The sequence below is a fragment of the Anomaloglossus baeobatrachus genome, chromosome 2 (assembly GCF_048569485.1).
Source record: "Anomaloglossus baeobatrachus isolate aAnoBae1 chromosome 2, aAnoBae1.hap1, whole genome shotgun sequence".
Taxonomy (NCBI): Eukaryota; Metazoa; Chordata; class Amphibia; order Anura; family Aromobatidae; genus Anomaloglossus; species Anomaloglossus baeobatrachus.
Genome location: NC_134354.1, coordinates 220,375,822 through 220,391,552, shown reverse-complemented (window position 1 = coordinate 220,391,552; position 15,731 = coordinate 220,375,822). Strand labels below are relative to the sequence as shown.

The 15,731-nt window shown below is 48.7% G+C and overlaps 1 protein-coding gene across 1 annotated transcript in view; it reads left to right on the top strand.

The window, feature by feature from the left end:
* LOC142289715 (uncharacterized) overlaps positions 1–3,243 on the top strand; it is a 133,647-nt gene extending 130,404 nt beyond the window's left edge. The window contains exon 4 of the mRNA XM_075333637.1: positions 2,634–3,243. Within this exon, the coding sequence (XP_075189752.1) occupies positions 2,634–2,851 (218 nt within the window). The 3' untranslated portion in view covers positions 2,852–3,243. The remainder of the gene's footprint in view (positions 1–2,633) is intronic.
* The last annotated feature ends 12,488 nt before the right edge of the window (positions 3,244–15,731 follow it).

Below are 15,731 nucleotides of genomic sequence, written 5' to 3'. Positions count from 1 at the left end.
ACACATTATGTCATAGACCTAAATGAAAAGAGAATAATTAACTGGGTAGAAGGGCAAAATGAGCAATTGTAAGTACACGATGCTAAATAATATAATTTCAGTATATTAAAGGGGTGGTTCACCCATATTTTTTATTGTCTAGATCGATATTTTATTAAGAAACAATGTTTCTCTCAAATACCTTGTGTTGGCAATAGTGCCTGTGATAGGCGCTATTGCAGACTGCTGTTCCCCGCTCCGGTGACATCACGTCAAGTGTCGCACATGTCACATCCGTGCAGCCGGCTGCATTCTTCCAGACTCACTGAGCTGTGAGCGGTGTTACACCGCTCACAGCTCATCTGATCCCCCCTCCCTCCTCCCTCACAGAAGAATGTTGCAAGCAGGAGACGCGGCGCGCTGTGCTGTGAGGGAGGAGTGAGGAGGGAGGGGGGAGCAGATGAGCTGTGAGCGGTGTAACACCGCTCACAGCTCAGTGAAACAGGAAGAATGCAGCCGGCTGCATGGATGTGACGTGTGCGGCACTTGACGTGACGTCACCAGAGCGGGGAACAGCGGTCTGCAATAGCGCCTCTCACAGGCACTATTGCCAACACAAGGTATTTGAGAGAAACAATGTTTCTCAATATAATATCGAACTAGACAATAAAAAATATGGGTCAACCACCCTTTAAGAGGATAAAAACTTTGATAGGCCAACCTCTTTAATGGAGCACTCCTATCATGACATATCTCATGAATTGTAAAGATCTTATAAATTTACTAAAATGTGTTAATAAAAACAATCCAGTTAAACGTTAATGCATTTACTTAAATAGTGTGGCACCACCTGGTGTTCAAAATGAATAGGAATGTACACATACGTTTACTCAGCTAAGTGCATCATACAGCCAGTTCTCTTCAAAGCAATCTCACATGAATTGTGAAGTAGCCAATCAAAAAAGATTAATGACCTGTGAGTTATTTATAATAATTGCTCTGTAGTAAACAGACTAACTATAAAGATAACTCATGATAGGGAGACTAACAATTAATAATAGAATGTAAATTGCAAATATTTTTTATAATCTGCACACCTAAACATTGAAATTGTAAGACCAAGAAAATTAAATTGGGACATTTTGAAAATCACATGATTGAAAGACATATTAATGATATGCAAATGTTGAAAAATGTAAACAACATTTTCAAAACATCTTAATTTATTCATTACCCAGTATAGGCACCACACACAAAAATATGTGCGATTACACACCTTGGCATGCTGTCAGCATATTATATGGTTATTAATGGTTGTCTAAGGAATGTTCTTCACTGTTTCATCCCACACCATAATCTCAGCAGTAGAACTGGTGTGACGTTCCCTTGTGACGACTTCTTCATGGTCTTAGTCAAGTGTTCTCATCAGTTTTCAAGAATGTGCGTACTGCTATATACTGCAAGTGAAATTAGATGTAACATACCAAACCTATAGTGTCAAACAGTGTCTACATAAACCCCAGAAGGGATTTGTGCCAGACACCCAGAAACAGGTGTTCCATTGATCTCATATCATCACTCTCACTAGCTATAGTAGTTCAGATCAAGACATCAATAGAGGGTGGTATGGAGGTCTGTCTTATTCAGGGATGATTCCCACTTTTGGCTTGAAATAAATGACAGCTGTAGATTGGTTTGGAGACCATGTGGGCAACATCATGAAGAGGCCTTCATGAGGGATCATAAAAGCATCTCAGGAACCGTTTTTCAACACTGCAATGCATGTTGCTCATGGTACTGTGAGCAGCCTGTGTGGCCTAAATGTGCTACAATGGCCTGCAGCCTCTGCAGACATGCTCTGGGACATTATAGATCTACTTTTAAAAAGTGAGCTGCCAGCATTAAATCTTATTGATTTGCATGCAATAGTACATTGGGTGTGGCAGAACATTCCCCAAGCAACTATTAATAACCTAATCCAAGGATTTATGCCCATGGCATTCATACTCGGTACTAAATAAATCGAGATGTTTTGAAAATGTTATATCCATTTTTTCATCATTTGCATATCATTAACATGTCTGTTGATCCTATGATTAATATAACATTTCCTTCATGGTGTTACAATTTCAGTGTTGAGGAGTGTAGATTATGAAGTGAATGTGACATATAATGGACGGACAATAATGTTTTTTGTTTATATAGGTAAAAATACAAACTTTCAAAAGATGTGTGCTGTCTGGTAATACAGCATGCCTGCACAGTCAAAAACTAGTACAAGACAATAACATAGAGGCAGTAAAACGACCACATTCTTTTGTGGTGCGGCCCAATGTTCTGACAGAAAAGTGGTGGTGGAAGTAGTAAGGTTAGAGGTGAAGATAAATTTTATTGTTATATTTATCCATAAAGTGTTTTTATCTTAGAACTAGTAAAAACTAGCAGAAGTAATCAAACAATAGAAATGTGTTCACACATTCAGAATTTCATGAGATTAGATACAAATTCTAGATGGGTTGTACTAATGATTGCAGCCTCTCAACCAGTCATGTCACTAATACATCGTAACTGGATACAAAGTACATAACATAGTGATAGTGTTCCTTTAAACTAAGCCTGAGATGATTTACTTTTCCATTACTCTGTTTCCTCAGAGGGATATACTCCACCTGATGATACCCTGGTGATTTCTGGAGGACTATATGATGCACCCAGGATTTATAATCCCAACATGACTGTTTTAGAAGAAGAGGACTCTCCGCCTGACTATATTTCATTCAGCAACAGACCAGGCCAATTTAGGCTTGAGTTCTTACCTGGTGATAAGGACATTGAACCAGGATACAATGGTTCCTTAAGAAGAAATGTTTGACTTGAGATCTATTATGACTGATGGAACGTTACATTACTATGCCGTAGTTTTTATGAATGACCAAGATTAGATGTTTGTTTTATAAACACCTGTTTTATACACCTATCCTAGAGGTTATTCTTTTCATGTATAGAGTCTACCCTAAATTATGCTGGTTTACTTATTTTCATTTTCTCCTTCTATGTAATCTTTAGGCAGTGGTGCTGTCTAATTTTACCACATCTTCTCAAAGTGCCTTGTTGATCACCACTATATTTTCTACACAAAACATTACACTCAGAAGTTTTTTAATTGAAAACTCAAAGTGGTGTAAACTTTTAAACTGTGCATTAATGAATGTCCTGAAGTGCCTAAATAGTATAACTCTGTAATACAATTTATTATCAATTATTGCTTTTACGCTGTCTTTAAATCATTTTTTTCTGCAATCATTGTTTAATGTATAAACCTTTAAGCAGTATAAATGATGCAGTACCTCGATATTAAAAATCCTCTACTTTCTTAAGAACTAAGGGATTTTTAATTTTATAGTTTAATGCTCATTGCCTAAGTTACTGGCCACCACTGCAGGGTCTCAGTTGGTCAGGGTCTCAGGCAAGGAGCTGTGGGACATCATATTGTGTGGAGTGGAACTGTGTGACATCATGCTATATACTGTATAGGGGAGCTGTAGGCATATCATACTGTGAATAGAGAGCTGTGTGGGTATTATACTGTGTATAGTGGAGTGTGGGAATAAAAGAGATAATCCAGCTCACCAAACAATGAAGAAACAGCAGGAGGTACCTTGGGCAGTGCAAATGTAATAGCAGGGTCAAAATGCAGCACACAGACAAGGAGGAGCAGTGGTAACTCAACGCGATTTATTAATTTACTGACAGGGATAGGGAAACAGAAGGCAAGGGAAGGTTATCACAAGGGACAAATAGTTCAATTTCCGGTTACACTGAGAAGTAAAGCTGGGTTCACACTAAGCGACAGCGACAACGACGTCGCTGTTACGTCACCATTTTCGGTGACGTAACAGCGACCTTGTAAGTCGCTGTTATGATCGCTGCTTAGCTGTCAAACACAGCAGAAGCAGCGATCATAACGTCGCTGTGCTACATGTGCAGAGAGCAGGGAGCCGCGCTTAGCGCTGGCTCCTTGCTCTCCTAGGTACAGTACACATCGGGTTAATTAACCCGATGTGTGCTGCAGCTACATGTCACAGTGCAGAGAGCAGGGAGCCGCGCGCACTGCTTAGTGCTGGCTTCTTGCTCTCCTTGCTACAGTATACATCGGGTTAATTACCCGATGTGTACTGCAGCCACATGTGCACAGAGCAGGAGCCGGCGCTGGCAGCAAGAGCGGAGGCTGGTAACGAAGGTAAATATCGGGTAACCAGGGAAAGGTCTTCCCTTGGTTACCCGATGTTTACGCTGGTTACAGCTTACCGCAGCTGCCAGGCCGGCTCCTGCTCGCTTCATTTCGTCGCTCTCTCGCTGTCACACTGTCACGGCCAGGTGTACGGGCAGGCCCAGGAGGTGGATCCACTGGACCGAACTCCTAGATGGTAGCAAAGAGTCCGGCAGCTGGAGCACTAGAAACAGCAGAGCAGTCCTTGCACACAGGTATAGCGGAGAAGTCCCTGGGACTACGGAGTTACGGGTGGTAGTCCGGGTGACGCAGCTCAGGTTCGGAAGCCGAGATGATGTCAGGCGGGGTCCGGAACCTTGGGAGCAAGAAGACGGGTCACCGCAGGGATCCGAGGTGGTGCGGACTGTCAGGATGGCAGATGGACAGCGTTCGGGTTTCAGGATACGGCAGACTGGATGGCGAAGCAGGCACGGCTCTACAAAGAGAGATAGGTGAGTACGAGCACAGTAACACCAGGAGACCTGACTCCTAGCTCAGGGAACACGAAGATCAGGCCCCGCCCCCTTGGACAATGACCCCTTATATACCCTGTACCTGTGCAACCTCATTTCCTGTTAATGGACGCTGGCCCTTTAAGAAAGGGTCAGTGACCGCGCGCGCGCCCTAATGCGCATGCGCGCCGCCCGGGTGCCAGAAGCCAGGGAAGGAGGCTGCGAGGAGGACGCAGGGGAGCCGGCCAGGTCCAGGGAAGCTGTCGGGCGCCGGGATCGGGGGCCCGGAGCCCTGGGACGGACGGAATCCGGTGACTGGGGAGCGGAGAGCGTGGCAGGTGAGCCGGGGAACGGGGGTGAGGACCCGGGGAGCGTGACAGTACCCCCCCCCCCCACGCCCCCCTCCCCGCAACCGGGACATGAAGGCACGGATAAGAGGAGTGCCCACGTTCTCCCTGGGCTCCCAAGACCTATCCTCAGGACCATACCCTTCCCAGTCCACCAGGAAGAACTGCCGACCTCGTACGGTCTTCATGGCCACGATATCCCTTACCGCATAGATGTCATCATCGGCAATAGGAGGAGGGGCCGGACTGGCAGCAGCGGAGAAGGGACCAAGGACAACCGGCTTGAGCAGAGAGACGTGGAAGGAGTTGGGTATCCTCATCGTGGCCGGGAGCTGTAGCTTGTAGGATACCTCATTGATCTTGCTGAGGACCTTAAACGGCCCGATGTAGCGAGGACCCAGCTTGTAGGAAGGTATCTTCAATCGGATGTACCGGGAAGCAAGCCAGACCAGGTCACCAGGAGAGAAACACGGAGGATCCAGACGTCTCTTGTCAGCGTGTTTCTTCATCCGCTGGGAAGCGCGCCCAAGGGACGCTGTGACAGAGTCCCAAATGGTAGCAAAGTCACGAACTGCAGTATCAGCAGCCGGAACATCCGATGAAGGGGATATAGGCAACGGGACGGAGGGTTGAAGTCCGTAAACTACATGGAAGGGAGATTTGGAGGACGACTCACTGATGTGGTGGTTATGTGAGAATTCAGCCCAAGGTAGAAGCGTGGACCAGTCGTCGTGATGGGCGTTGACGTAGTGACGTAAGAAGGAGGTCAAGATTTGATTGACCCTCTCCACTTGGCCATTAGACTGAGGATGGTAAGCAGAAGAAAAGTCCAGAGTCACACCCAGATGTTTGCAGAGCGCCCTCCAGAAGCGGGAGGTAAACTGAGTTCCTCGGTCGGACACGATGTGGGATGGGAAACCATGCAAGCGGAAGATGTGATGTATATAGGCTTCCGCGAGTTCCTGAGCAGAGGGCAGTCCAGCCATAGGGACGAAGTGAGCCATTTTGGAGAACCGGTCCACCACGACCCATATGACTGTGTGTCCAGAGGATAATGGCAAGTCCGTAATAAAATCCATCGCTATGTGTTGCCACGGAATTGTGGGTATCGGCAGAGGCAGAAGACGGCCATAGGGCAGGTGTTTGGGCGTCTTGTTCCTGGCACAAGAGGAGCAGGCAGAGACAAAAGCAGCGACGTCCGTGCGAAGGGATGGCCACCAATAATGGCGTACAATCGCACCCCATGTTCTCTTCTGGCCTGCATGACCGGCTGTTTTCGAGGCATGACCCCAGTGTAACACCTTTTGCCTGTCAGTCTCAGAGACATAGGTCTTTCCGGGCGGTATCTGGGCCAGGGTGACAGGGGCCACCGGAATAATCTTGCTAGGAGGGATGATAGGCTGGGTAGTCTCTTCCTCCTGCTCCATGGGCATGAAAGACCTAGACAAGGCATCCGCACGTACATTCTTGTCTGCGGGTCGGAAATGGAGCTGGAAGTCGAACCTGGCAAAGAATAAGGACCACCTGGCTTGCCGTGGGTTCAGTCGCTGAGCGGACCGTAGGTATTCCAGGTTCTTGTGGTCCGTGTAGATAATCACGGGGTACACTGCTCCTTCCAGGAGGTAGCGCCATTCCTCCAGAGCCAGTTTGACCGCCAATAGTTCTCGGTCACCGATGGTGTAATTACGTTCAGGTGCAGAGAAGCTCTTGGAGAAGAAACCGCATGTAACCATCTTCCCGGAGGAGGACTTTTGCATGAGCACTGCTCCGGCTCCCGAGGAGGAGGCATCCACCTCCAAGGTGAACTGGCGGTTTAACTCCGGACGGTGGAGTACAGGAGCGGAGGCAAATGCTCGCTTCAGTGAGCAAAACGCGGCGTCGGCCGCAGGTGACCAGTCCTTTGGATTAGCCTCCTTTTTGGTCAAAGCGGAGAGAGGAGCAGTCAGGGCAGAGAAGTGAGGGATGAACTGGCGGTAGTAGTTGGCAAATCCCAGGAACCGTTGGATTGCCTTTAGTCCAGAAGGAGGAGGCCAGTTGAGTATGGAGGACACCTTCTTAGGATCCATTTGCAGTCCAGTACCCGAGATGATGTATCCCAGGAAAGGGAGAGAAGACTGCTCAAAGACACACTTCTCATATTTGGCGTATAGACGATTCTCTCTCAGTCGTTGTAGGACCAGCTGGACGTTCTCTCTGTGGGTCTGGAGGTCCGGAGAGTAGATAAGGATGTCATCCAGATACACTACTACACAGACGTAGAGGAGGTCCCGGAAGATGTCGTTCACCAATTCTTGGAAGACTGCTGGTGCATTACATAGGCCGAAGGGCATCACGCAGTATTCATAGTGCCCATCGCGAGTATTAAACGCGGTCTTCCATTCGTCCCCAGAGCGGATACGAACTAGGTTGTAAGCACCCCGAAGATCCAGTTTGGTGAACACACGGGCTCCTCTGAGCCGGTCGAACAATTCGGGGATGAGCGGCAGAGGGTACTTGTTCTTTACGGTGATCTGATTCAGACCCCGGTAGTCGATGCAGGGGCGTAGGTCACCCTCTTTCTTCTTAACGAAGAAGAAGCCCGCTCCCGCAGGAGAGGAGGATCTCCGGATGAATCCCTTAGCCAGGCTCTCTGTGATGTAGGTAGACATGGCCCTGGTTTCGGCTGGGGACAACGGATATATCCGTCCTCGAGGTGGTGTTGTTCCTGGGAGCAGGTCGATGGCACAATCGTAGGGACGGTGTGGCGGAAGTACCTCAGACTCCTTCTTGTCGAAAACGTCTGCGAAGGACCAATAGGCCGAGGGCAGTTCCGGTAGGTTCTCTGGAACCGGAGGTCGTCGGATGTGTGGTATGGACTTCAGACACTTCTCATGACAAGAAGGACCCCATCGGGTGATTTCGCCAGTACCCCAGCTGACTGAGGGTTCGTGTGTCCGCAACCAGGGAAGTCCCAGCAGGATTTGATGGGACATGTGTGGAAGGACGTAGAGAGAGATGTTCTCGGTGTGCAGGGCACCGATACGTAGTTCGACCGGTCTGGTGACCCAGGAGATGGTATCAGAGAGGGGTCTCCCATCCACAGAGGCTATCACGAGGGGTTTGTCAAGTGGAGTAACAGGCAGCTGGTACTTGTCCACCGTGGCCTGCTGAATGAAATTGCCTGCTGCCCCGGAATCGAGGTATGCCTCAGCCGTGAACCGTGTCTCTCCCGTTGACACTTGCACAGTCCACATAACCGGGTCTGAGAGAGTCCCAGCACCTAGGGTGGCCTCTCCTACCAACCCTAGGCTTTGGAGTTTCCCGGCCTCTCTGGACAGGCGCGTAGCAGGTGTGTGCCCTCTCCGCAGTAAAAGCAGAGGCCCTTGGCGAGCCGCTCTGCTCGACGCTGTTCAGACTGTCGTACTCGGTCAATCTGCATGGGCTCGTGGACGGGAATACCAGCTGTTGATGACTGAGGTGCGGAGGGCTTCTGGGGAGGTGAGGAATGCCGTACCGGTCGTCTCTCACGAGACAGCTCTTTAGAGCGCTCCTGAAAACGAATGTCCACTCGAGTAGCCAGGGCAATCAGGGCATCTAGGGTGGAGGGCAAGTCACGACCCGCCAACTCATCTTTGATGCGACTCGAGAGTCCCTCCCAGAAGGCGGCTGTCAGGGCCTCATTATTCCACCCGAGTTCAGAAGCCAAAGTGCGGAAACGGATGGCGTATTGGCCCACCGTCAGTGTTCCTTGACGTAGGCGGAGAAGTGATGAAGCAGACGCAGAGGCGCGTCCCGGCTCGTCAAAGGTACTGCGAAAGGCCTGCAGGAACTCTCGAAGGTTCTTGGTCACGGGGTCCTCCTTCTCCCACAAGGGGTTCATCCACGCCAGTGCCTCGCCCTCTAGGTGGGACATTATAAAGGCGACCTTGGCTTGGTCGGAGGCGAATAGATGTGGCAGCTGCGTGAAATGAAGGGAACATTGGTTGATGAAGCCCCTGCAGGTCTTGGGATCTCCAGAATAACGAGGTGGTGAAGCCAACCGGAGTTGGGAAGCACCCGACGAGGCTGCCACTGGTGCGGGAGCCGTGGATTGTCCATTGGAGGACCTGGGTGCCGCAGGCGTCATGGATGCTTGTAACGTGTACAGGCGGGTGTCCACGGAGGTCATAAATTGCAGCATGCGGGTCTGGACTTCACGCTGGCGTTGGAGTTCCTCTTGCAGGGCCAATAGTGCTGCAGCGGGATCCATGGCCTGATCTTACTGTCACGGCCAGGTGTACGGGCAGGCCCAGGAGGTGGATCCACTGGACCGAACTCCTAGATGGTAGCAAAGAGTCCGGCAGCTGGAGCACTAGAAACAGCAGAGCAGTCCTTGCACACAGGTATAGCGGAGAAGTCCCTGGGACTACGGAGTTACGGGTGGTAGTCCGGGTGACGCAGCTCAGGTTCGGAAGCCGAGATGATGTCAGGCGGGGTCCGGAACCTTGGGAGCAAGAAGACGGGTCACCGCAGGGATCCGAGGTGGTGCGGACTGTCAGGATGGCAGATGGACAGCGTTCGGGTTTCAGGATACGGCAGACTGGATGGCGAAGCAGGCACGGCTCTACAAAGAGAGATAGGTGAGTACGAGCACAGTAACACCAGGAGACCTGACTCCTAGCTCAGGGAACACGAAGATCAGGCCCCGCCCCCTTGGACAATGACCCCTTATATACCCTGTACCTGTGCAACCTCATTTCCTGTTAATGGACGCTGGCCCTTTAAGAAAGGGTCAGTGACCGCGCGCGCGCCCTAATGCGCATGCGCGCCGCCCGGGTGCCAGAAGCCAGGGAAGGAGGCTGCGAGGAGGACGCAGGGGAGCCGGCCAGGTCCAGGGAAGCTGTCGGGCGCCGGGATCGGGGGCCCGGAGCCCTGGGACGGACGGAATCCGGTGACTGGGGAGCGGAGAGCGTGGCAGGTGAGCCGGGGAACGGGGGTGAGGACCCGGGGAGCGTGACACACACACAGCGATGTGTGTGTCACAGCGGGAGAGTGACGACCAAAAAATGAAGCTGGACATTCAGCAACGACCGGCGACCTCACAGCAGGGGCCAGGTCGTTACTGGATGTCACACACAGCGACAGCGACGGGACGTCGCTGCAACGTCACAGAAAATGGTGACGTAGCAGCGACGTCGTTGTCGCTGTGTGTGACACCAGCTTAACAACACAGTGGCTCATGAAACGCAGCCTAATAGGGGCAAGACCTAAAAACACTAATTCTTGTGGGAAATAGTGTAGAAATGCCAAGGCCTCCGTCCTTTGTCCCCAGGCCTTACCCTCCCTGTCTCTATGGGTTACGGCCACTGAATTGCACAGTACACTAGGCTTCAACACCTATCAATACAGTCCTCCCCCATCAAGTACCGCACAGAGAGGCAGGAAGCAACAGCCCAGCAAAGTCGTGTCACCCATGGGTGGCTATCTTGACTAGCAACGTCTGCAGCTTGACCACGTAGTCTGGTCTGGGGGTATTGACAGATGGGTTTGGGTCTGGACAGGTGTGGTGGGGGTCTTGACAGGCATGGCGGCGGTCATCTTTAGGAGCTTGTTGGACGGTGCGGGGATCTTGGGGTCATCTTCATGGGCTTTCTGGACGGTGCGGGTATCTTATGGGTTATCTTCAGGGGTTTGCTGGATGGTGTGGGGGTGCGGAACTTGCAGGCTACCTATTTCAGTTTGCTCTGGTGCCATCTGTCTTATGTTCTAATCTCCTGCAGGGGAGGCCTCCTTCTTCCTTTCAGCCAACACGACTGCGTGATGCTTTCCCTTTGCGCCAGAACTGCCTTTCCAGTCGGCTCCTGGAATCTTCTTCCCTGTTCCTCTCTCACAAACTCTTCCTGAGCTCGTCCCTCTCTGAAATGCTTCCCGCCAGAAACAAACTGCAAGACTTCTATACACTAGGTGATTTTTGATTCCGGGTCTGTTGTTCTTCCTCTTTCGGGACTTCAGGGGGGAGCTCGAAATTTCTGGGACTTCTAGTGTTAAAGCACCACTCCAGAGTTTTTTTTAAATTTAATCGCTAGAGTGGTGCTTTAAATGTAAGCCCCCTTCAAGGGTTCACTAACATCTGCGTGCGAAATATGGCTTAGTTGTTACTCCTGAAACTGTCTTGGAGTAAGATGCAAGCGACATGACAGTGTCATTCCGTATGTCATAAAAGTGCGTTTTTCCCCTTCGTCTAGCCTCCATGTGACGTCCGTGTGATGTCCGGTGCTAGCTGTCAGATGAACTGTACGTGTGCATCCATACTATGCAATCAGTTAGTAGACAGACAATAGATTATCTTATTACTCTATTTTTCAACTCTCATTCAGACATACATGAAAAACACAACACTCACTGGTGATGCCAGAGTTCTTGAACTGTGTGTACAGCATTACCCAGAAATTCGGGAAAATTAGAGAGAGTGAAATAAAATGTAAGAATAAAACTTCTCACCTTGCTGCAGCTGAAATTTCACTCTGGCAAGAGTCCTCAAAACATCTTTAAATAGGCTGGTTGGCCACGGCTCCACGTTGGGCACCAAAAACTGATGTAGCTGTTCTGCTTTGACTCAAAGGTCAGCTTATGGGATCACCATGAGGTCCTATCTGAATTAGGCCTCTTTAGGCCTCTACAATATCAAGTGCTTTGAGAAAAGACCTGCACTCCTGTGAGCATGATCAGTTTCTGTTTATTAATCAGTGCACAAATAATAATAATCTTTATTTTTATATAGGGCTAACATATTCCGCAGCACTTTACATACATCAGCAACACTGTCCCCATTTGGGCTCACAATCTAAGTTCTCTTTCTGTATGTCTTTGTAGTGTGGGAGGAAATCGGAGAACCCAGAGGAAATCCACGCAAACACGGGGAGAACATACAAACTCCTTGCAGATGATGTCCTTGGTGGGATTTGAACCCAGCCTTGCAGCGCTGGGGTCCTGGGTTCAAATCCCACCAAGGACATCATCTGTCACATGAAAGGCACCCTTTAGTGCCTTTCATGTGACACTAAAAGGTGTTTAGCCTTGTATTTAGCCACAAAATAAATAAATTAAAAAAATTACGTGGAGACCTGCAGTGACGTGGGAACAAGACGTCATGAGTTGACTGCAGCATTTCTCACACAAAGTATCACGAGAGCCAGCGACAATGAACTGTGGTGAACTCGTGACGTCACCACTCATCACAGCTGCCAGCGATTAGCACGTTATTGTGTGACGCAGTTGCTGTGGCCTGCGGTGATCTCAGAAACATTCATCATAAGCTGGAACAGTGAGTCTGAGAACGTCGTGGGACCTTCATATGGATTATGGTGGACCTGATTTGGATTTTGATGGGGTTTAAATTGGTGAATGAGGGTGTCTTTTGTCTTTATTTCTTTACTATTTCTTTCTTTTTATGTCTTTCAGGGGCGCTTTTGTGGAATGTTGTGGGATTTCCTTTTGGACTATGGCAAAATTTCAAGGCTTTCTACTTTTTATTTTCTAATAAATTGCTAAGTGAGGGTGATGTTTTTATATATAAAATAATTTGTATTTTTTTTTATTTACATCTAATGGTTTAGTAATGTGGGTGTCTGAAAGACACCCACCCATTATTAATACAGGGGCTTGATGCTGTGGCGCCCCTGAAGCTCTGGTCACCACAGGGTACTGCAATCCACTTAGGGTGCAGTACTGATCATGGATCCAGGGGAGGTCCGTGCTGGTTTCATCATACACAACCACATACACACAAGGGTTGCCCCTTCCCCACTGGGGACTGGGCTAGGGTCGGGTACTAAAGGGGTCGCCTACAGTGTGGCATTTATAGGATGCCATCACAACTGGGGCCCCAATCAACTAGCTTTGGACCTGCGTCAGGGAAGTAGCAGCCACCAGGGGGAGTTAGGAGTCACACACACAGTAATAGAGTTCTCCAGCAGGAGTGACAGTGAGCGGACATCTTTCCCGGTAGCTTCTGTGGGACATAGGAGTTTAACGGTCGCTGTGGAGGATACCGTGTCAGTTCCCCCGGGACCAGTGCAATTCAGGGGGCAGCACCCTAGGGTGGTGTAATTCCAAGTTGCACCATCAGATTCTGCTGGACAGAGAGGTTTTATGCCTCTCCGACCACACAAGTTTCCAGAGCCAAGTGGTACCTAGGATTCCAGGGCCTCGATCACGGTCAGACTCAAGGGGATCCATGCTACTGGCATAGGGAATAGTACTCTACCTAGTACGGAAGGGACTCTAAGTGCTATAAGCCACAGGGACCCGCACTACAAAGCGCAACAAGGAAGGGTCCATAGACTACCGCAATGGTTCTGACTTCCCATGGATCCGGGATCGGCTGGAGCCTATCACGACGGTGACCGGTGCTACGGGGCTGGCAACTGAAGTTGTGAGTAAAGACACCTTGAATCCGCAGAGACTGTGTTGGCTTGTTGTTACCGGCGTCACCGCCCCGCGCTTAGGCGCCGACCGCCACTATCTCCCCTCAACATCCACTCGGGGCCCGCCCCGCCTGTGTGGAGCGATAACATCCCGGCTGCCATAACACCTGCGCCAGTGAGGAATTCTGCAGCGGCGTCTACTCCCTGGCATACCACAGGTGGCATCACGACAAACTTTCCCCAACACCCCGCTTTCCCCAATATTTACTGTACCCCTCGGGGCAACGGAACTGGGCAAGGCCACCCGTGACATCGCCTGACCCGACCCGAAATGGCCCAGCAACGAGTAGGTTAACCACCTGCCCCGTGGGGTACTACAATGCCAGCTAACAATTCACAGCTCGCATCAACCCCATATATCCCCACATTCTGTTTTGGATTACCAGCCAAGGTGAAGCTTCCAGCTGGGGGTAGGGGTCATCCTCTTGGTATCTGTTGAATTGTGTTACTCTGTAATGCTTCATTTTGTCTGTACATGTCCCCTTTGAATTGTTAAGTTCTGAGAAATATGTTGACACTACATACAGTGCAGACCAAAAGTTTGGACACACCTTCTCAATCAAAGAGTTTTCTTTATTTTCATGACTGAAAATTGTAGATTCACATTGAAGGCATCAAAACTATGAATTAACACATGTGGAATTAAATACTTAACAAAAATGTGTGAAATAACTGACAATATGTCTTATATTCTAGGTTTTTCAAAGTAGCCACCTTTTGCTTTGATTACTGCTTTGCACACTCTTGGCATTCTATTGGTGAGCTTTAAGAGGTAGTCACTGGAAATGGTCTTTCAACAGTCTTGAAGGAGTTCCCAGAGATGCTTAGCACTTGTTGGCCCTTTTGCCTTCACTCTGCGGTCCAGCTCACCCCAAACCATCTCAACTGGGTTCAAGTCTGGTGACTGTGGAGGCCAGGTCATCTGGCGTAGCACTCCATCACTCTCCTTCTTAGTCAAATAGCCCTTACACAGCCTGCAGGTGTGTTTGGGGTCATTATCTTGTTGAAAAATAAATGATGGTCCAACTAAACGCAAACCGGATGGAATAGCATGCCGCTGCAAAATGCTGTGGTAGCCATGCTGGTTCAGTATACCTTCAATTTTGAATAAATCCCCAACAGTGTCACCAGCAAAGCACCCCCACACCATCACACCTCCTCCATGCTTCACGGTGGGAACCAGGCATGTAGAGTCCATCTGTTCCCTTTTTCTGCATCGCACAAAGACACGGTGGTTGGATCCAAAGATCTCAAATTTGGACTCATCAGACCAAAGCACAGAATACAACTGGTCTAATGTCTATTCCTTATTTTCTTTAGCCCAAACAAGTCTCTTCTGCTTGTTGCCTGTTCTTAGCAGTGGTTTCCTAGCAGCTATTTTACCATGAAGGCCTGCTGCACAAAGTCTCCTCTTAACAGTTGTTCTAGAGATGTGTCTGCTGCTAAAACTCTGTTTGGCATTGACCTGGTCTCTAATCTGAGCTGCTGTTAACCTGTGATTTCTAAGGCTGGTGACTCGGATAAACTTATCCTCCACAGTGGAGGTGACTCTTGGTCTTCCTTTCCTGGGCGGTCCTCATGTGAGCCAGTTTCTTTGTAGCGCTTGATGGTTTTTGCCACTGCACTTGGGGACACTTTCAAAGTTTTCCCAATTTTTCGGACTGACTGACCTTCATTTCTTAAAGTAATGATGGCCACTCGTTTTTCTTCACTTAGCTGCTTTTGTCTTGCCATAATACAAATTCTAACAGTCTATTCAGTAGGACTATCAGCTGTGTATCTACCAGCTTCTGCACAACACAACTGATGGTCCCAACCCCATTTATAAGGCAAGAAATCCCACTTATTAAACCTGACAGGGCACACCTGTGAAGTGAAAACCATTTCCGGTGACTACCTCTTGAAGCTCATCAAGAGAATGCCAAGAGTGTGCAAAGCAGTAATCAAAGCAAAAGGTGGCTACTTTGAAGAACCTAGAATATATGACATATTTTCAGTTGTTTCACACTTTTTTGTTAAGTATTTCATTCCACATGTGTTAATTCATATTTTTGATGCCTTCAATGTGAATCATGAGTCATGAAAATAAAGAAAACTCTTTGAATGAGAATATGTGTCCAAACTTTTGGCCTGTACTGTATATAAAAAAATATTATTATTATCCTCAGAACAACAACAAAACTTTCACTGGCATATAATGGGTCTAGAATTATTTTATTTTTAGATTTCTTATCTTTTA